The sequence below is a fragment of the Rhinopithecus bieti genome, unplaced genomic scaffold, assembly GCF_001698545.2.
Source record: "Rhinopithecus bieti isolate Rb0 unplaced genomic scaffold, ASM169854v2 scaffold_425, whole genome shotgun sequence".
Taxonomy (NCBI): Eukaryota; Metazoa; Chordata; class Mammalia; order Primates; family Cercopithecidae; genus Rhinopithecus; species Rhinopithecus bieti.
Genome location: NW_016803361.1, coordinates 234,316 through 255,630, shown reverse-complemented (window position 1 = coordinate 255,630; position 21,315 = coordinate 234,316). Strand labels below are relative to the sequence as shown.

Below are 21,315 nucleotides of genomic sequence, written 5' to 3'. Positions count from 1 at the left end.
AAAAAAAAAAAAAAAAAAAAAAAAAAAAAAAAAAAAAAAAAAAAAAATTGGAAGAGATAAACTTGGGGACATTAAAAATTTCTTCCAGCGAATAATTAGTTGATGGAGCAGGGATTTGATCTTATAGCTGTTGTCATCAAAGTCTGTGTGTTTGGCCATCCATTACTTTGTGTTATTTGGAAAAGGAGGGAGCTGCTCACTTCCTCCTGTTGCAGAGGGACAACATCTGGATGAGTATCATAATAATAAGAAAACTGATTTCCTCCCAAGGGCAGAAATACAGATGGAATAGCACCTCTTATATAACACCAGTAAATGTATTGCCTTGCTGCTGTCACATAGAATTTATGTTTTGCTATTTTATGTACAATATTATATGGACTAAACTAGACTACAGGACATGTAGCACTGCCCCAGAAAATCTGAAAGAACAGCTGCCATAACCACACATCAAGACGGAGCAGCCATAGGGAAGCTGTCAGGCTCTCTGGGCTCTGGGTTTTCCCTAAACCTCCGATGGAGTTGGATGTGTCAAGGGGGAGCCCTGGACTCATCGTCCAAATTCAGGCCTCTCATCATCCACTCCTACCCCCCTGCTCCATCACCACCATCTCTTCACCTAGGATTCCTTTGGACACAGCCCTGCCTCTGATGGGGACATTCGAAAGCTGGGGGGTACAGAGGGGAGGGAGCTCAAGGCATTATTAAGTAACCAACAATAAATACTGACATATAAAGAGAATCAGACTAGAAAGAAATACTCCCCTATTAGCAAAGATAATGGTAATGACATACCCACGTGCAGATATTCCTATTTAATCCTCACAACAGCCTTGCACAGCAGGCAATATAATCACAGAGGAGAAAACCAAGCCTGGGGAGCTCACATGAAGCCGGGGTTCAAACCCAGGTGTACCTGACTCAAGCAGCCTCTTAACGTTCTGCTAGACTGTGGTTAGATGCCTGAGGGGGGCTTTGTTTGCTTGTTTGAAATGCTTTTCTGTATTTTCTCATTTTCTGTAATGAACTATCTATGGTCACTTTTCTACTTGGGGGAAAATATACATGAATGTCATTTTCAAGGACAAATAAATCTGTGATTGGGGCTGAAGTTGTTTCTACCTTGCCCATAGAGACCTTGGCTTCCTTCTTATCATAAAAGGTGACAGAAACCCTCAGGTAGCCAACCTCAACCTCAGAGATCCCAAGGTTCTGCTGAGACGGCTATTCCTGAAATATCAGTGAATTCAATCTTCTCCTAATTCTTTGGCCACGACCAATTGTTAATGCATTGGACTGAGTTTGGGAGGTCTTGAACCAATTATAGCAATACTGAGGGAACTGGGATTGGTCCCTCAGCCTCCTACAGGGAAGAAGATTCAGGGTCTCCTCCTTCAACTAGTGCTTGACTGTCAGGTGCCCAGCTTGGTCCTTGGTGTCCCTGAGGGCAGAGACAGTGGCATGGTCTCTGGGTTATCCCTGGAGCCCAGCACATGGCCAGGTTTGTAGTAATGGTAAAAAGATGATGGTAGACTGGATAAATGAATGAATGAATTAATAGCTCTAAAGGAATGTCTCTCAAACTCTAGTGTCTACCAGAGACATCCAGGAAGCTAGGTTAAAATCAGATTACTGAGTCCCGTTACCAGACTTCAGAATCCCTGGGGAATTGCACCTGGGGCCCAGGAATATGCGTTTTGACAAGCTCCATTGGTGATTCTGATATAGTCAGTCTGTTTTCGTTATCTACTGTTGCATAACCAATGATCCCAAAATATAATGGCTTAAAAAGGCAACTATTTTATTATATCTCACAATTTTGTGGGTCAGGACTTCAGGCAGGCTTGGCTGGGTGATCCCTCTGTCCTGTATTGTTCTGCTGAGGTGCTGATGTTCCCTGTGGTTCTACATTCTGCAACCTTGGTGAGGATGGCTGGAAAGCTGGGTTCAGTGCAACTAGGGACTGGGGATCTAAGCAACTTTATGTGGTCTAAGACGAGGCTCCAATGTCTTATATGAGGCTCTGGGGTCCCAGAGCTTGTGTTCCAGGGAAAGTCACGCAGTGTCACTTCCACTGTACCTTACTGGTTGAATCAGTCACCAGCCCTCTCAGATGCAAAGGACAGGGAAATCGCCCCTCTCTCTCCACGGGAGGACCTATGTTTTAAAACCAACCCACAATTCTACTTTGAGAAACACCACTGTAGAGAAAGATCTTTTCTATTGAACTGCCAGAGCCTAGATTTGATTCCCACTTGAGCCTTTGGCCTCAATGACAGCAATGTTTTCCAACATGGTACTTGTTTCTCTGCAGAGACATGACATAATTTTAGGAGGTACACAACTGAATATTTAAAAGGCCTACGTGTTCATTTATATCTATATTTTAAATTATGCATCTCAGATCATAGTTTTTATAGATATTATTCCTTAGAAAAAGGCTAATTTTATTTTAAATGAGTCAGTTTAGGAACAATTAAAAGAAACACACTGGCCAGGCGTGGTGGCTTATGCCTGTAATCCCAGCACTCTGGGAGGCCCAACTGAGTGGATCACTGGAGGTCAAGACCAACCTGGCTAACATGGTGAAACCCCATATCTACTAAAAATACAAAAATTAACTGGGTGTGGTGGCACGCACCTGTAATCCTAGCTACTCAGGAGGCTGAGGCACGAGAATCGCTTGAACCCAGGAGGTGGAGGTTGTAGTGGGCTGAGATCGCGCCATTGCACTCCAGCCTGAGTGACAGAGCAAGGCACTGTCTCCCCCCAAAAAAAACAAAGAAAAGAAACAGATGACGTATATATTATAATAATAGATGTGGTAAAAGATATGACAAGAATCGTGACTGTGGCACTCAGATGTCTGAAAAGCCCTGGGTTATGGAATTGACTCACAGACTTTAGTTCTGCATTTTTTTCCTCAGGTAACAATTTTTCTGTTCTCCCTGTCTTTCTTTTCCTAGTTAGTCCTGCCTTTCACGAAGTATAATTAGAAAAACCCTCCATGAGGAAAGTGGCAGCTATTTTTGTTTGCCTAGGCATAGACTCCTTCCCACCCTCTGTCTGACTTTCTGGATCCTCACGGATGGTCACCTGCTGTTTTCTTTCCAGGGAGAGGTCATTCCTGATTCTTCCCAAAGTAGGACTTACTTTGTAAACAATGACTTAAATAGTCATTTACAGTTAAACTGAACTGTTTACAGTTTAAAAACCCTTCTACCAATTTCACTTAGCAACTAATCTGTTTCAGGATCCTTGGAACAGAAAGATCAGGCGGTTATGTTTGGTTTTATCGCAAACTCTTACTAGCACCACAAAGGACAGGATTCTGTTTCCAGTCCTGCTGTACTTATGACTGAGACGATCTTGCCTTGATTTTTTTTGGTCCACCTTAAATGGGATTAAGAAAATTTTTATTAATTTAAAGCCGCAAATTTTGAAATACAAAGTAATTTGGATTGGAGCAAGAGTAAAGTTTACATCCCATGTTCATGCTCTTGAAGTTATAAAAATAAAATATTTATTATGTTGCTGATTACAAAAGTAATACTCATGCATTGCAGAAAAAAATTTCATTACAAAAATTACTCTTGGTAAACACAAGTTCCTTGGGCTGGTTTTATATTAACCAGATAAATCATTCTCTGAGCAAATATTTCTTGAGGCCTCCTATTTGAAAGAAAATTGTCTAAGTCTGTAGATGAAGTCTACACGTGGCCTCGTGGAGTCAGAGAGGGGTAATTGGATGAGATTAAGAGCCTTTGCTCATCAAAAGGGAAAGCTGGGAGCCCACCCTAGGCAGTGACTCCCACCAGCATTCTAGGGAGGAAGTGTCAGGCCTTGAGCCCAAGCTAAGCCATCATATTCCCTGTGACCTGCATGTACACATCCAGAGGGCCTGAAGCAACTGAAGATCCACAAAAGAAGTGAAAATAGCCTCAAATGATGACATTCCACCACTGTGATTTGTTCCTGCCCTACCCTAACTGATCAATTGACTTTGTGACAACACACCCTCGCCACTCTTAAGAAGATACTTTTTAATATTCTCCCCCACCATTAAGAAGATACTTTGTAATATTCTCCCCACCCTCGAGAATGTACTTTGTAAGAAGATCTACCCTCTGCCCACAAAAAATTGCTCCTAACCCCACCGCCTATCCCAAACCTATAAGAACTAATGATAATCTCACCACCCTTTGCTGACTCCTTTTTCGGACTCAGCCCGCTTGCACCCTGGTGAAATAAACAGCCTTGTTGCTCACACAAAGCCTGTTGGTGGTGTCTTTGCACGGACACGCATGACAGGAAGGCTTCTCTCTGGGGGCTTTCAGGAGTCTAAGGTCTTGGAAGCAGAGAGGTAAAGGGAGAAGGCACTCAAGGTAGTGGGGAAAGAGCGAGAAAAACTGTAAAGAAAACCAGATAAGCGGTGTTTGGATTCTGGACCTGGAAGAGGCCTGGGGAGTGGCCAGTTCAACTTTTATTTTCTAAAGCAGGTAACTGACCTCCTTCAACTGGTGTTCTGCTTATTTTGCAAACAATGACTTTGAATATTTTGATTTCAGACACCATAAATTTGAAGTGTAGAATAGAACATTGCTAAAGACAAACAAACCTGGGTACTAGTTAAAGTGGGAAGGATGGTTTTGTCCAGTCATAATGATGGCAATAGGAAAGAGGTTCCAGTGTGAAGTGAATTCAACTTTATGGGAACAAAAGGCATGAGACTTTTAAAAAACTGGGGTGTGCTGCTAGGGGAAAGCCCTGAGGGGTAGTAGGGGTGTTGGTCCCTGTGACTAGGCCATCTGGGTTTGTTAATTGGAGCTTATCTGGAGGAGAAGCAAACTTTTGTGGTGTAAATTAGAGCATGGTCCTCTGAAGTTAGGCCCTCACCCTCCCACAGAATCTGAAACTCGGAGTTGTCTCCTTGAAGAGTTGCTTTTCTCAGATCCTTGGAAGACAGTTCTGGATGGTTAGAAGATTTATGTCTCAAAGGGACAGGGAAAGGATTTATCATTGCAACTTTCTAAGTAACTGCTTTAAGAGAGGGTTCACGGGGCCAGCTGCCTATTGCCAGGGTTTAACTGGAATAAACAGGACATTCTCCTGGCAGTGATGAACTTTCTCAGGCAGGCATTTTAAAGGGGGTCATCCTGGGGACATGGATAACTGCTAGAAGCCATGCTACAGTTTGGTCAAGGAGAGAGTCTTTACCAACATTGAGGTGGGAAAAAATCATACATTTTACTACCATGAGATTGACAAGGACTTTTAGAGGCAATGGTTTTGGGATAATGAGTGAGACAGAATCCACATGTCAAACATTATATAGTGTCTGGATGGAAAGTGCAAGCAGCCAGTTTAGATAAAACTAGACCAAAATAATACTAGAAGACTAAAAGTAAAAAAATGAGCAGGCAAATGCTAGTTTTTTTTTCTAAAGAAAACTCGTTCAAACTTGAAATATGCTATGCTACTTTTCTAATTCCAGGTGGCAACAAAGGTACAATTCCTGACTTTCCTGTCTGACTGTAAGCTGCTTGTTTGCAGGACTCATGCCTTCCACTCTTTTGTGTCTCCACAACCTGACAAATACTGCACAGAGTGGGTACTAACAAAGCCCTTTATTGGTGATGACATGATGCTGCATCTTGCTTTCATTGAAGACAATGCCTTCCAGTGGCACCCTTGTAGATAAACTATGGAAGTCTACGAAAGATGACAGTATCCTCTGGTCATGTCAAGCTGCTTGAATAATGGAACTTGGCAAGTGTTAAACTGCTAGGGAGATGCAAAGATGGAGAACCAACCTTCCTGGCCGTGCATTTTCTTCCTCAACACCAATGATTTGGGTCAAGACACAGAGAGCTTAACTAATGTGTTTATGGAGGAGGATTGGTGACAGAATGAAATTTTAAAATAGCTCTATGTATTGGAACCCAGGATGAAATAAAGTGACAAGTAGTAGGTTCTGATCCTTCTCCAGCTCGACCTGGGTGACAAGTTGCTCTAAAATTTAGGAAGTTAGCCATGGAATAAAATTCAGTATTCTTTTAATAAATATGCAAAAATACCTCAAGAGTTTTAATACTTTCCCTGATCTACGTTTTAAAACCAGCTTCCTATGGCACACTGAATGGCACGTATTTTGCAATATAGCATAAATGTTAGCGAAACCTCACCCAGATATGTTGCATGCATGTTGGAGAATGAAATAGCTCCAGACAGTGCAACACTTTGAGGTACACCATTTCTAATTTGTGTGTTCAGGCCCAGGTAAAGCAGGAATCAGGTTTTTCCTCTAATTTAATCCTCCTGGCAGCAAAAGAATGTGTTAGGAGCAATGAAATTGTTGCCTATCAGCTGAAAAAACAGATTTCTTTGTTATTTTTATTTTTAAAATACATGCTTATTGTAGCCTGGGCATGCTGGCTCACACCTGTAATCCTTTGGGAGGTCAAGGCAGGAGGATCACTTGAGCCAGGAGTCCGAGACTAGCCTGGGCAACATGGTGGAACCCCATCTCTACAAAAATTAGCCGGGCACAGTGGCCTGCGTCTGTAGTCCCAGCTACTTGGGAGGCTGTGGTGGGAGGATCCCTTGAGTCTGGGAGATGGAAGTTGCAGTGAGCCCAGATGGCACCACTGCACTCCAGCCTGGGTGACAAAATAAGACTTTGTCTCAAAAAAAATACATATATGTATATATATACACTTATATATACATATTTTTTATATATGTATATGTGAAAATATATATATATATATGCTTATTGTAAAAAATATATTGGAGGCCAGGCACAGTGCTCCTGTAATCCCAGCATTTTGGGAGGCCAAGGCGGGAGGATCACGAGGTCAAGAGACAGAGACTATCCTGGCCAACATGGTGAAACCCCATCTCTACTAAAAATAAAAAAAATTATCTGGGCATAGTGATGCACGCCTGTAGTCCCAGCTGTTCGGGAGGCTTAGGCAGGAGAATTGCTTGAACCTTGGGAGGTGGAGGTTGCAGTGAGCTGAGATCGCGCCACTGTACTCCAGCCTGGGAGACAGCGAGACTCCGTATCAAAAAAATAAATAAATATATTGGAAAACACAGAAAATAAAAACAGCCATAATCTCTCCCTACTAACCCCCACCCCCAAAAAACCACTTATAACATGTTGATGGGTTTCCTTCCTGTCTTTGTTCTATTAGTTTATATCATTTGACCTAGTTCATATTGTGGAGGGAGAGCCCGTTCCTTAGGGTTTTGCTGTAAAGGTCAATGGATCCAGCAATTCACAAGAAAATAATGACACTTTACATCTGTCTAACTGTTTTAGTTTATCAAAGCACATTGACATGCATTATCTCATTTGGTGATCACATCAGACAGGCCATTTATCAGGATACTAAGATCAATGGGAAGAGAGGGGACCGTGCCCCATACCCCATGGCTGGGGAGGCTCAGAGCCAGGATTTGAGGTTTCTAAATTTCTTATCTAGAGATTTTTACCCTACAATAATTTTTATTTTTCTATCCAATTAAAGTCTATATATCTATGTACAGAAATTCCGTTTGAGACCTAGAACTTCTACTTCCTGTGGTTTATTTTTGCGCCATAGAGCACATTTGTATTTAATGTGTCTTCTGAGCTACCAGCCTGGGAACTTTGCCATCATCACATGCACAGCAGCAGTTTGCTCACCATGCACCAGTTAGCTTCCTCTGCCTCCTGAGCAGCTGGGCTTGGTCTCTGGCAGCAGGCATCTGGGGCATGTAGCTGCCTCTTCAGCTGTCCTGCCAACAGAAGAAACTTACCTCCCATCATCTTCCTGAGTGCCTGCCTCAGCTGCCACGTATGTATTCATTGCTGTGTCTATAATAAATCAGTGGGTCCTTGCTGGAAGCTTGGACGTTTCAATGGAGAGCTTTCCAGTAAGTGGCACTTCTGGCTCTTTCCTTCCTGCCTAACCCTTGCCAAATTTCTTTACCATGAAAAGCAGTTCCATATTTGCAAAGGCTTTTAATTTCTTTTTTAAAAAATCTATTTGTGGCCAGACATGGTGGCTCATGCCTGTAATCCCAGCACTTTGGGAGGCCAAGGCGGGCAGATCACGAAGTCAGGAGATAGAGACCATCCCGGTCAACATAGTGAAACCCTGCCTCTACTAAAAACACAAAAATTAGCCGGGTGTGGTGGCACGTGCCTGTAGTCTCAGCTACTCGGGAGGCTGAGGCAGAAGAATTACTTGCACCTGGGAGGCGGAGTGAGCCGAGATTGTGCCACTGCACTCCAGCCCGGGCAACACAGCGGAACTCCTTCAAAAAAAAAAAAAAAAAAAGGAAAAGAAATCTTTTTTTTTTGGCTTCTTTACCTATATAATCTTCCTGTCTTCTCCAACTCTAACCTTCTATGTAAGTCCATAAGATTAGGCAGGCTTAACAGTTAGATGAAATGTAGGATTTTCTTGGAACAGATGTTAGAAAATGAGATTCAGAGTGGCTGTAGGAGGTTAAAAAGAGGCAGCAAGAGAGAAAAGGAGACCTTGCAAAGAGAGAAATCAGGCGGAAGAAAGGCCATGGGAAACTCAGGAATTTCTGAATGGGGCATTTTAGCAAAAAATGAATGAAAAGTCAATATCATATGAATCATAGTGCTGTGAACGTGAATATATCTAAAAATTGACTTTTGAAATATGTCTCCTCAACACTTGAAAGCTGACATTTCTTCTGCATGACATGGTTGTCAGTTTTATTTTCAAATATCAAAGACTACTTTTACAATCAAAATGTCTTTTCATATAAAATTTTTATAGTTTTTCTGAAAATTTGTGGTCAATTTATTCCCTGCACAGTCAAAGTAGTCAATTGCATAAACCATTACTCCTTCATTGCAAGCCCCTTAACAGTTTAATCCAGAACCATCACTTATGTAAAGGTTATAATACCATTTGTTTCTGGATTTTGTTTTGTTTTCTCTTCATCTATTTGAGACCAGTGAAAAGTTTATACAGCAGTTAGAAAAACAACAAGAATAATTGCTGTTCAAAGTGAGTGGATTAGTGAGTGAACCAATCTATGTGGTCCAAATGCTTCCATTACCTCCTTGCCTGGGCTCTGATTACATCTAACTCAGTGTGGTGTCTGTCACCCCTGGACAGAGCTGTCTTAACAGTGAATACATCTTTACCCAGCATCTCTCTTTCTAAGAACCCCACTGGGACCGCTCTTTGGAAAAACTTGATCAAGGCCACATCTGGGTGCCTGTGGTAAGCTGGCTAGTCATCCTAGCCCACCACAGATGCTAGTTGCCTTAGCACGCCCAGATGTATAGGTAAGAGCCAAGCAACCAAATCATACTTTCTGCATCAAAGTAGCCAAAACTTTTTTTATTGAACTCAGTGATACTTTGTTCAATTTGGTCAAGAATAAAATTGAGTAGTTCAGCATTACATTTACCAATTAGTGTTCTGCTTATCATCCCTAAATAACGCATCTCATAGGAGTGAAGAGCAAAAAATAAAAAATTTATCTCATCTTTTGGTGTCAACTAGTTTCAATATAATTGTATTCAGTCCCCACTTATCTCGTTTTCCTTAACTAGTTGTTCCTTGATTTCAAATCTGCTATTCTCCAGTGGGAAGATCGCCTCTTCCACATGTGGAAGAAAAAACAGGTCCCTTGGGTTCCCAAGAAGTTATTCACAAAGCCCCTGCCTATTTACAAAGCAAGATCGATGCTGTCCTACCTGAGCTCATTTTCAACCCTGAACCCTTTCCTGCGGGCCAGCTCCATGAGGAACGCTCTGCGAGTGGTTCCCATTTTCTTCTCCAAAATGAAGACGACCAAATCTTGAAATTTGATGTCTTGAGGAGAGGAGGCCATCAAGGCGCCCGTCTGCCGGGGTCTCTTCTTCCGAGGGCTCAAGTGGGATGCTCGTGGTGGATCCATGGGAAGAGGCTGCTGCTGCATCTGGCTGGCCCGTCAGGTGGTGTCTCCAGAAGGGAAGGAGACTGCCACCCTCCTACATGAAGGGTTTTGATGTCATCTCAGCAGCAGACTCTGAAGCCAGGGCAGGGCTTCACGGGTGCTGCCCTGGCAACAGCTTCCTGCCAAAGTATGATGGGGAATTTTTATCTCTGTTCAGTTCATTTGTCCAATATGGAGATCATAATGAAGACAGTCAATTAACCTTTGTTTTCATACGCACAATCTCATTAGCTCCTCAGAGTAACCTTGTGAGGAAGGTAGGGAAGCATGGTTTGCATGTTATTTGTTTCTAAATGTACTGAGGCCCCTCTGTGGTCTTTATTTATTCATCCCTTTTAAACCTCCCAACTCACTTGCATTCTCCTCCTTTTGTAGACAATCATGACACTGTACTAGATGTCTGTAATTTGCATGGGTGTTCTATTCTGCTTGTGGTTGTTTTGATTTTACATAAATGACATTGTCACATTTCTCATTCTGCCAATCACCTTTTTATTTCACTAGGAACTATGTTTTCCAGGTCTGTGTTCTAATTGCTCTGCTGCTTCTAACTGCTCCATAGTATTTCACGGTGGGCATTTACCACCTGTTCACTTACATAGGTACATTTTATAAACAAGAGAACCAAGGCTCAATTATTCAAGATCACAGAATAAGGGGCCAAACCAGATCTTGAATTCAGTTCTTTGGATTGCAAATGCTGTATACATTTATTAGTTTTTTTAAGTGGATTAAGTTTGTCCAGAGTGTAGTCTGTTATAAACCCTAAAATAGGTCTTCTTCAGTGGGATGGTATGACTTTTAGATCAGAATCACTGCCATAAGGAGACATTTCATAACTTTATGTGCAAAATTAAATTTGTCTTTCATTAATACACGCTATAGATCTCATTTCCTGAGCATCTGCTACATGGCCAAGGTAAGCACCTACCAGCCTTAGCTGACTGGATCCTCACAATACCACTGTCAGGTGGTCCTACCTTTCTCATTTGGCTAAACAATTTGCCCAAGGTCACAGAGCTACTGAATTGTCACAACTGAGAAATGATTGAGCTAGGATTTGGACTCAGATCTGTCTGATTTTAAAAGACACACTCTTAACCACCAAGGAGCTTTCCTCTGTACTTGTCTTCTCCAACACCCTTTGTCCCTCTTTTTTTTTTTTTTTTTTTTGAGATGGAGTTTCACTCTGTTGCCCAGGCTAGAGTGCAGTGGCACAATCTCGGCTCACTGCAACCTTCGCCTCCTGGGTTCAAGCGATCCTCTTACTTCAGCCTCCTGAATAGCTGGGATTACAGGTGCATGCCACCACGCCTGGCTAATTTTGGTATTTTTAGTAGAGATGGGGTTTCACCATGTTGGTCAGGCTGGTCTCGAACTCCTGACCTCAGGTGATCATCCCACTTCGGCCTCCCAAAGTGCTGGGATTACAGGTGTGAGCCACCATGGCTGGCTGTCTGTGCCATGTTATTTGAGACTTTTGCTATCTCCAAAAGCACATGAGCACCTCACAACCCTGCTAGGGGAAGAGTGACGTGACAGCTGCCTTAAGTCATGGGCAAAGCACTCTGTGTTGCTCAAGAAAGCAAAATCGGAAATCTTCAGGTGGAACTTGTAGAGTAATAGATTCCAGTTCTCCTCAAGTAAGAACTGTTTAGTCACTCAGCTGTCTAAAAATATACAGAGAGCAGCTTTATACAGTTGTATGTTACATGTCATGAAAAGTATTCAAACAGGTGCTGGATAACTGTTTATCGAGCTGTAACAGAAGGGAATTCAGACATCTGGTAAGGGCCTATAATACAGCTCTGAAATTCCCAGATGCTATGACTGTTTGCTAGAGATCAACTGGGAGATGAGAGTCCATTTTGATCCTCACTATTAGGTGTTTGGTTACTGAAGAGCTGAATGCTTCATGTTAGAATGCAGTCGTAGCTGCCAAATGGTGCTGCAGCAGGGAGTATGTAAATCATTCTAGCAAGAATCTGGGGTTGTTGTGTTTGTTTCCAAGGTATAGCCACCTAATGGTAATGGCGCGCCACCTAAGCAGTAAAGAGAATGTGGAGGTAGTACTGAGATGTGGCTAACAGCTCAGGCTTCGTCAGGCTGCCCATAAAAATTCTGTCTCTATTGCTTTGAAGCTTCAAAACAAGTTGCTTAACTTCTTTAAGCCTCAGCTTTACCTTATCTGTAAAATGAGGACTGAGATAGCCCACATAACCTGCTGGGCAGAGTGCATGACACAAAGGTAGCCCTTTCAATAAATGTCACTTCATAGTAATTTATGTTTTGTTTTCAGAGACATTCCAGTTCAATCTGAAATCAGATATATATGTTTTGTAAAACTATTAAATCATCCAATGTCATATTTAATTTGCTTTGAGTCACTGGTATTGAAAAGATTACCAACAAAAATTTCAAATGTACCGATGCCTGTCTGGTTATCAGGCTATCATCTCTCGGCTGCAAATCTACCTTTTTTTGTGGTGGATTCCATGAGGTTGAGGCCAGGACTTAGCAAATTCTCTTTCTCATTTGCCAGCTGACTTTATGTCAGGCTCTGCCAATGGCGATACCAGAGGGAGACTAAAAGTCTGGACAAGAGGAAAGAGATGACCTTTTTTGTTTGCTTGCTGCTACTGTCAGGGTCTTCACAGTAATGGTTCTCTACTCGGACAGCAGTGATTGGTTCGAGTCTTTAGCTTTTTTCTTTTTCTTTTTGTCTTTTCTGCACAACCAGACCCAGCCTTACTGTACCCTTCAGAGGTATCAATACGAGCTAAGCAACATCTCAAAGGTCCCAGCTCGGCAGAGGTTTCCCTATGAACGTCTATGGCACCAGGGGCGACAAGCAGCACTTCCTCGTTAAAGATCTGTGTTCCAGCTCCATGGGAGCCCTGCTCCAAACTTCCAGTTTTCAACAATCCCGGTTCCATCCCTTTGTTGCTCTAGCCCAGTGGTGTAGTGTGCTTCTTGCAGTTTCTTTCTCTGAGTTACCTCAATGTCCTCTTTTTGCTTTTTCAGCCATTAATGTAGTGAAACCAATCCCCTGTGGTGAAGGGAGGTGTGAAATAAGGTCTGAGAACACAGATGTCTCATTGCCTTTTCAGGAACTCAGTTAAATCGTGCTCATGAAGTGCCTCGAAAATAATAAAACACTATACAGAGTTCCCTTATCCTCTTTGGCATTGCTGCCAATAGCAGGAATTGATTTCTTCCTACTATACAACAATTTTCCGAAGCTCTTTGCATCAGATGTTGAGCACTCTCCTTGATCTACTAGATTGGTCAGTAATCTCCAAATCTCAGTGTCTTAAGAAAAGTTTATTTGCTTATGCTACTTGGTGGAGAATTCTGCTCCATTCAAGACTCAGGCTGATGGAGGTTTCACATTTGTGTACCTGTACCACCTGAGCTATGAGCCCATCTCAGTCACCGTGGCAGGGAGGAGAGCACTGAGATGAGGATGTCTTGCATCAGCAATTAAAAGCTTTGTCTCAGAAATGATAGACATTCTTGCTGGTCATAGCCCACAGGCCAGAACTAGTCATGCAGTCCCACCTAACTGCAGCAGGGCTTGGAAATGCAAGGGAGCACATGGGATTTGGAAGGAAGTATTCCTACTCTTGCCACACCCAGGATTACATGATGTGCTGGTTGATGGTTGTGGAGACTCCCAGTTAAAGGGTTGTTACTACATCTGCACTAAGCCTGGGGCAGAGAGCAGGGAGGCCCCAGAGCCCTGCACTTCCTGGAGAAGAACCTTCAAAAGGAGGACCACAGTGTGCAGTGGTCAGGCCATTCTGGGGCCTTTCTACAATTCCAAGCTATTAGTGTGGATCTGTGGACAAGAAGGTGTGGTCCTTCTGAAACATCTCCATACCATCCATTCCTTCTTTTGAGCAGCATCTAGAGTGAAAAATCCTTAATACAGCATCAAAGGGCTATCCTAAGTGTGAGTCAGGTGCCTTTCCTGATTCCACAGTCTTCTGTGCCTCTCTGCCCATGAAAGCATGTGCCATCCTGTGTTGTAATGATTTAATCCTTTGTGTACACCCCACGCTGGACTATAAGTCTTGCTGTATTCACAGCTGAATCCCCAGCACCATAGTACAGTACCTGGTAAGTTAGGCTGACTAGTAAGTGTTTGAAGAACAAATTCAAATTCAAATGTAGTTGATTTTATTTATTTATTTATTTATTTATTTATTTATTTATTTATTTAATTTTGGGATGGAGTCTCACTCTTTCGCCCAGGCTGAAGTGGCATGATCTTCGCTCACTGCAACCTCCAACCCCCAGGTTCAAGTGATTCTTCTGCCTCAGCCTCCTGAGTAGCTGGGATTATAGGTCCACGCCACCACACCCGACTAATTTTTGTATTTTTAGTAGAGACGGGGTTACTCCATGTTGGCGAGGCTGGTCTCAAACTCCCGACCTCAGGTGATCCACCTGCCTTGACCTCCCAAAGTGCTAGGATTATAGACATGAGCCACTGCACCTGGCCGTTGATATTGTTATTAAGCTTTTACACTGCTTGGGCAACTGTGATATAAATCTTCTGCCACGACCACCTTTCTCCATCTTAAACATTCCCAATTAAATGTCCCTTCAATATGAGCAAGTAGAATACATGTGTTAAGGAACCAGATGACCTGAAATCAAAACCCAGACATTTATGAGCTGTGTGACCTTGGGCAAGTTACCAAACCTTTCTGTGCTTCATTTCTCTTATCTCTGCAATGGAAGTTAGAATGATTTCTATCTTACAGGTGCCTATGAGGACTAAAGCACTTCAAAGAGCACTGGCATGCAAGTTCCCACAACTGTCCATTGCTATTGTAATAGCCCAGGTTTCTCCTTGTTCCCCCTTCCCTTCCCTGTGTTCCCATATACTTTGTAGGTAACCCTGTCACAGTCCTTCCCAATGGCCTTTTGCTTTCCCTAGACTCTTCCAAAAGTGGTGCCAGGCCCGCTTAGGAACAGCTGACACAGGAGGATCACTTGAGCCCAGTAGGTCGAGGCTGCAGAGAGCCCTGTTCATGACACTGAACTCCAGTCTGGGTAACAGAGTGAGACCCTGTCTCAAAAAAGAAAATAAAACAAGACAAAAAAATAAAACAGACCTAGGATTCTAATGAGACCAGAGGGGTGTCCTGCAATGATTCATGGGAACACTGGTCCCATGAAGTGTTCCAGGCAAAACAAAAATTCTGTAGTGAATTAAGTGTAGGGAAACCAGAGAAACTCTATACAATGTGTGTTAGAACATTAAAGGTTTGTAATAAACTGTGTTCACCCATTATATTCTCAGCATGCTTACCTTTTATTTGTTTGTTTTTAGAGCACCTACAGCACCCTTCTCAACGCAACTGGAAGTGTTGGTGCCTAAGGAGCTGCACAAGCCTGAACCTCCTGCTACTTGCCAGATGTGTGAGCTTGAGCCATTCTCTTACCCCGTGGGGGGATCACAGCTTCCAACATGTAAAATAGCAGTCATAGTGCCAACTTCTTCACAATGTAAGTGATGAATAAGATAGCATGACAACTGCCTGCCTGGTCCACATGGGAGCTGGGCCACTGTTCTGTCCTCCCCTCCACGCTGCCAACACCATGATGCTGGCAGATGTGACCAGTGCTCCTGCCTGTTCGGGTGATGATGGCTATGAGGAAACAAAGAACACAGCAGCTCACTGGCCTCGGTGCTGATACTCCCAGGTAGCCGCTGCTCCTCTTAGTTTGGGATTGTTCTTAAATTTTTTCCATTTTGGGTAATATTTAGTCTCCACATGATCATTCTTACAGATCTTTATTGAGTACAAGTGTATGGGGCAAGAAACAATGGGGAGGATTTTAGGTTTTCTATGGTTCAGTGGAGAAGCAGTCCTCTCCCCATCAGCAAACGTTATTTTTATCCTTAGGAGTCCTGTTGTTATTCTCTGGGCACAGTGGAGGAAGTCAGTTTGAGAGAGAAAACTTCTGTTTCCGGCACTTTTATTTTCTTTTATATCAAATATCTTGTATCATCTATTCATTTCAAGGTGTAGATCTGGGACCTGTGCCATCCTCAAATGTGCGGGCAGGGTTTTGTTTTGGTTCGGTTTTTCACCGAGCACCAGCTTCCTCTGTTGCCTGAACAGCTGTGTTTGGTTCTTGGCAGCAAGTGTCTTCTGGAGCTTAGAACTGCCTTGCCAGGAACATGTGCAGAGTGTCTTGAATGAAAAATAAAGCTTGGAAAATTTGTTTCTTGCCATTAAGAAGCATTCGGTAGCTATACATGTTGGGTGTCTAACAAGAACGAGAAATTTTAGTTATAACAGGGGTTCACCTTCATCTACAAGGTAAGAAGTGATAGTTAGAACAATGGAATTGATGTACAACAGCAGCTTATTTGTGACTTCTAGTCTTTATTCCAAAATGTGTATTAAACTTAGCTGTATACAAAATTATGGGTGACAGCATGAATATCAGGCATGGAGGGGAGAAAGTACAGGGATTTGCTTCAAGGACAAATTTGAATAGGAGAGTTGAGATTTTATTTGTAAAGAGTTAGGAGCTGTGGAAGGTGTTTAAGCAAACACTGAAGGTGACCAAAATGGTGCCTTAGGGAAATTAATCAGGCAATAATGAATGGGGTGAATTGGTGAGGGAGAAAGAAGGGAAGCAATCAGGAGACAATTACCATAAGATGTGACTTGGGGCCACTGGAGAGAATGAGAACAGAGCCTGGGCGAGATGATAGACCTTGTGCTGTGGATCAGTGGTTGGGGCCATGGCTCCTGGGTATCTGGGGGTAAAATCCTCTAGTCCTGCCAATATCCCATAACTTCCAAATCTTTATCTCTAGCCCATTTCTCTCTCTTGAGCACCAGACCCATTTATATTCCACTGAAAAATATTATTCAAAATTCCCAAAACAGAACTACTCATTATCACTCCCCAAACTGCTCCTTCACTTCTTTCACCACATCCTTTTAATTCTTGTTCTTGACTGATAATGTCTCTAAGGTAAGCAGTTAAACACATCTTTCTCTCCTGGGGCTTACGAACTGAGTGCGAAACAAGCATGGGTCTGTTGGTAGTGGGGTGCATGTGAATGTTTAGCAGCCGGCTTGCAAAATTCCAGAACATTTGACCATGGGTTCTTGTGAACTGGCATCAGCTGACTCCAGCACACCACTGTGACCAGAGTCACAAGATCAGCTTTATTACTGGTAAACTGGAGAATCTGGCTTGATGCTTTAGCTCCAACCTTCCAGACATATATAACTGAATTGAGAAGTTTATGATACAATAATATTATCAAACATACGGGTAATAATAGTCATCTCTAAAGACGTTAGGCTTTGTGAAGTGCTTTACCATTTATCCTCACATTCCTCAGAAGGCCCTGGAAGATGTTTAACTTGTCCCCTTACACTCATCTGCTGGAGGAATTCAGAGGAGGGCGGGAAAAGGTGGCAGGAAGGGCACTCACAGGGGAGGGAGCCTGTCATGGGCCGGGAGGGCTGGAAGGATTTGAGCAGATGGGGGAAACGGAGAGAAGCCAGGTTTGGAGCAGACCTCACAGACCGCCCAGAGCCTGAGTTGGCACTGAGAAGTCATGGGAGCTTCCGAGCAGGACAGTGGCAGGCCTGAGGCAGGGCCACAGAGGGGCAGCCCTGCAGTGATGTGTATGTACCATGGTCCAGAACGGGACTCCTTGAAGGTACAGAGATCTGAAGCTGCTACTCCAGCTGGGTCACTATTGCAAATGGCCAGAAGAGAACCGTGGAAGCTTCAACTGGTACCATTCATTCATTCAACTCATATTGACTACGTGCCTACTATGTGCCAGGCACTTCTAGGCATTAGTAATACAGAGTGAATACAACAATCCCTGCTTCATGAGATTTACATACTTGTCTGTTACTGGAAGGAAACAAACAATAAATAAAATTATTCAAGAATCTCAAGCAGGCCAGATGGTGATAAATGCTGTAGAGAGAAATAAAGGGGACAGGGCATGCCAGGATCGGGTTGGGGTGGCAGTCTAAGATTATTCAGTTAGGCTTAATTGAGGAGGTGACATTTTAGCAAGATCTGAAAGAAACTAATGATGGTAGTGATCGAAACAGGCATAAATGTGCCAGACCAAGGAGGCAGATCATAAAGAAATCATTTTAAAAGGAGAGAGGATGGGCACATCAAAATCTCAGAAATCACACCTAAAAAACTTATCCACGTAACCAAACACCACTTGTTCCCCAAAAACTACTGGAAAAAAAAGTCTACCTTAAAAAAAAAATTGAGGCCAGGCTCATGCCTGTAATCCCAGCATTCTGGGAGGTTGAGGTAGGAGAATCATTTGAGACCAGGAGCTCAAGACCAACCTGGGCAACAAAGCAGGACCCTGTCTCTACAAAAATAAAAGTAAAAAAATTAGTTGAGTGTGGTGGTGCAGGAGGATTGCTTGAACCCAGGAGGTTGAGGCTATAGTGAGCCATGACTGTGCCACTGCACTCCAGCCTGGGCAACAGAGCCAGATCCTATTTCATAAATAAATAAATAAAGAGAGAGAGAGACAGAGAGAATCTCACAATTATTTAGGCAGTGAACTGGAAAACAATAGTTTTGGGTTATAAAACCAAAATTGTAAAATAGAATTAAACCAAACTTGAAATGTGTTTGACCTTTATGGTTTGAAAAGAGTCAGTTAAATATTTCAGTTATTGTTTACTGGATCTTATGGAGGGCATTTTATGCTATAGTAGTATTTGTAGTGTTTATAACACTAGGGGATTGAGACAGTCTTATCAGAGTGAAAAGAATAGCAAATAGAGACTGATCATAACAATATGCTTCAGATTCCCCAGTTACTCCCAGTGCCTTAGTAATGTACCTTTTTTACCTCGTGCTATAAACATTTATCCTTGGCCCAGGCACGGTGGCTCATGCCTGCAACCCCAGCACTTTGGGAGGCCGAGGAAGGAGAATTAGTTGAGGTCAGGAGTTTGAGACCAGCCTGGCCAAGATGATGAAACCCTGTCTCTACTAAAAATACAAAAATTAGCTGAGCATGGTGGCACACAACTATAATCCCAGCTACTCAGGAGGCTGAGGCAGGAGAATCACTTGAACCCAGGAGGCGGAGTTGCACTGAGCCAAGATCACACTGCTGTACTCCAGCCTGAGCAACAGAGCAAGACTCCATCTTGTAACTGGTTTCTCTGGATGGAAGAGGAATGGTGTTCACAGTCTATAATTTGGGCCTGTCATCTATGTACAAAGACATGTGCCAAGTCCTCTAAGGCATACGAAGAAGGTTACAAAGAATAGAATAAAGAACAAAGAATAAAAAACAAAACGACAACAACAACAAAAACACATTTATCCTCAAGGTCACAGATCCCCCGCTGTAGTGGATGCTGTGGTGAGCTGCCCAGAGCCCTCTTCAGGAGGGAGGCACCATTCCTTCTGCCACTGACAATGGCAGAGCTGATGGCTTAGTGTTAGGAGGTGATAGCTCACTGACAAAGACAGACACCTGCCTAAGGACAGGCCCCTCCACTTGTTGGTTAACGATCGGGGGAAGATTACAAAGGCCAGGTCATCTCGTTTCAAGGGGTGACAACTCTGAAAGACCAGCCTAACTCTAGAGCATCTTATTAGATTGGCTGAGATCTGTACTGTAACCAAATCGTGGTTCAACTCTTTCTCTGCCCAATCTACTCCTTCATGCCCCCATAGGTGATGATCCCAAGGGCATCCCCAATAGACTTCTGCACACAAATTCCCATCTCAGGTCTGGTTTCCTGGGAACTCACCCTAAGAACACATTGTTGATACTTACCCTATTTTAGTTACCTTCTGCCCCTGACCGCCTTCCTTTATATACACAAGTATGGCTTGTCTTCCCATTTAGAGTGTAACCTTCTTTGTATGCCTTAGAGGGCTTAGCACATGTCTTTGTACATAGAGGACAGGCCCAAATCATAGGCTGTGAACACCATTCCTCTTCCATCCAGAGAGACCAGTGACAATTCTGTCAATGATACACCCTTAATGCATAGAAGGGGAGAGCTCAGACCCACAAGTATTTGTGCCAAACCATTTATCGAAAGCTGGTTTTGCTGGGGATGCAGCCAAAACCCTCTTTTATTCTTTGCCAGGAAGTGAAAGTCTTTCATCACCACCTGGGAGGAAAAAGGGGTTCAACGGCCCAGCAGAAACAAAGTCACATTGTGAATTTGGTACCAAACTCAGCTCTCAATGCAATGAATTTGAGACATTTATTTTAAACATGTGTTTTTCAGTCAGGATAATTTGATGGGGGTAGGGGGAAGTGGGGACTCACTTTCAACATAGTAATCTTTTTTATAAAGGTCTGTGAGTAATTGTTTACCTTTTAAAATAACAGAAAATCTCATATTCAGTATTTTAAGTTGTGGGGTAATAGTTTATAATTAGGTGCCAAATGGTGTGATTATATTTAACCAAAATGTTTTAACTTGGTGAAAAAGGGCCTAGCTCCTTTCCAAAGCTTTCTGAGAGAGCAGGTTACTTAGTCTCAGAGGAAGTAAACCTATGTCCTACTAGTAAATCTCAGCTCTATTAGAAAGGGCAGAAGAGTGTCCAACAGCAAAAACATCTACTGGAGGAAGAGGTTTGCCTCAGACAACTTAGGAGAAGGGCACAGGGAGAGAAGGGGAAGAGTGCCAGGAAAATCCAAGAGGAGGCTGGCAGCTCTTACAGGAAAACTAGGTAAATTCCACACATTAGAGTCTCCCAGATCACCAGGGTGTCTTAGTCACTTTGGGATGCTATAACAAAATTACCATAGAAATGTATTTCTCTCCATTCTAAAGTCTGGGAAATCCAATATCAAGGTGCCAGCTGATAAGTTTCCTGGTGAGGGCTCTCGCTCTGGTTTTGCAGATGGTCACCTTCTTGCTGTATCCTCACATGGTGGAGAAAGAGATCATCTCTCTTGTGTTTCTTCCTTTCAGGGCACTAATCCCGTTCAGGAGGGCTCCACACTCATGTCCTAATTACTCCCAAAGGCATAACTCCGAATACTCCTAATCTCACATGGGGGATTACGGCAACAACATGTGAATTTGTGGATGAAACAAACATTCAGTCCAGAGCAATGGATACAAAGCAAAAACAAACAAAAAACCAGTTTGCCTGTTACATGAATACATTGTTACATACATGTTTGTTCTCTACATAGAACTTTGGTTCACAATCCTGGCTACACAATAAACTACCTGAGTTTTTAAAATATCAGTAACCAGGCTCCACTGCACACTAATAGAATCTGAATCCCAAAGGGTGGAGGTGGGGTTGGGGGTG

General features: G+C 42.9%; 1 protein-coding gene and 1 long non-coding RNA gene across 3 annotated transcripts in view; one reads left to right on the top strand and one right to left on the bottom strand.

Moving 5' to 3' along the window:
* DNTT (DNA nucleotidylexotransferase) overlaps positions 1–10,107 on the bottom strand; it is a 35,583-nt gene extending 25,476 nt beyond the window's left edge. For both annotated transcript variants that reach the window (XM_017879831.1, XM_017879840.1), the window contains exon 1: positions 9,737–10,107. In XM_017879831.1, the coding sequence (XP_017735320.1) occupies positions 9,737–9,960 (224 nt within the window). In that variant the 5' untranslated portion in view covers positions 9,961–10,107. The remainder of the gene's footprint in view (positions 1–9,736) is intronic.
* LOC108534478 (uncharacterized) overlaps positions 7,747–21,315 on the top strand; it is a 15,644-nt gene continuing 2,075 nt past the window's right edge. Inside the window, exons 1-2 of the long non-coding RNA XR_001886992.1 lie at positions 7,747–7,844; positions 15,323–15,498. This is a non-coding gene — a long non-coding RNA (uncharacterized LOC108534478). The remainder of the gene's footprint in view (positions 7,845–15,322; positions 15,499–21,315) is intronic.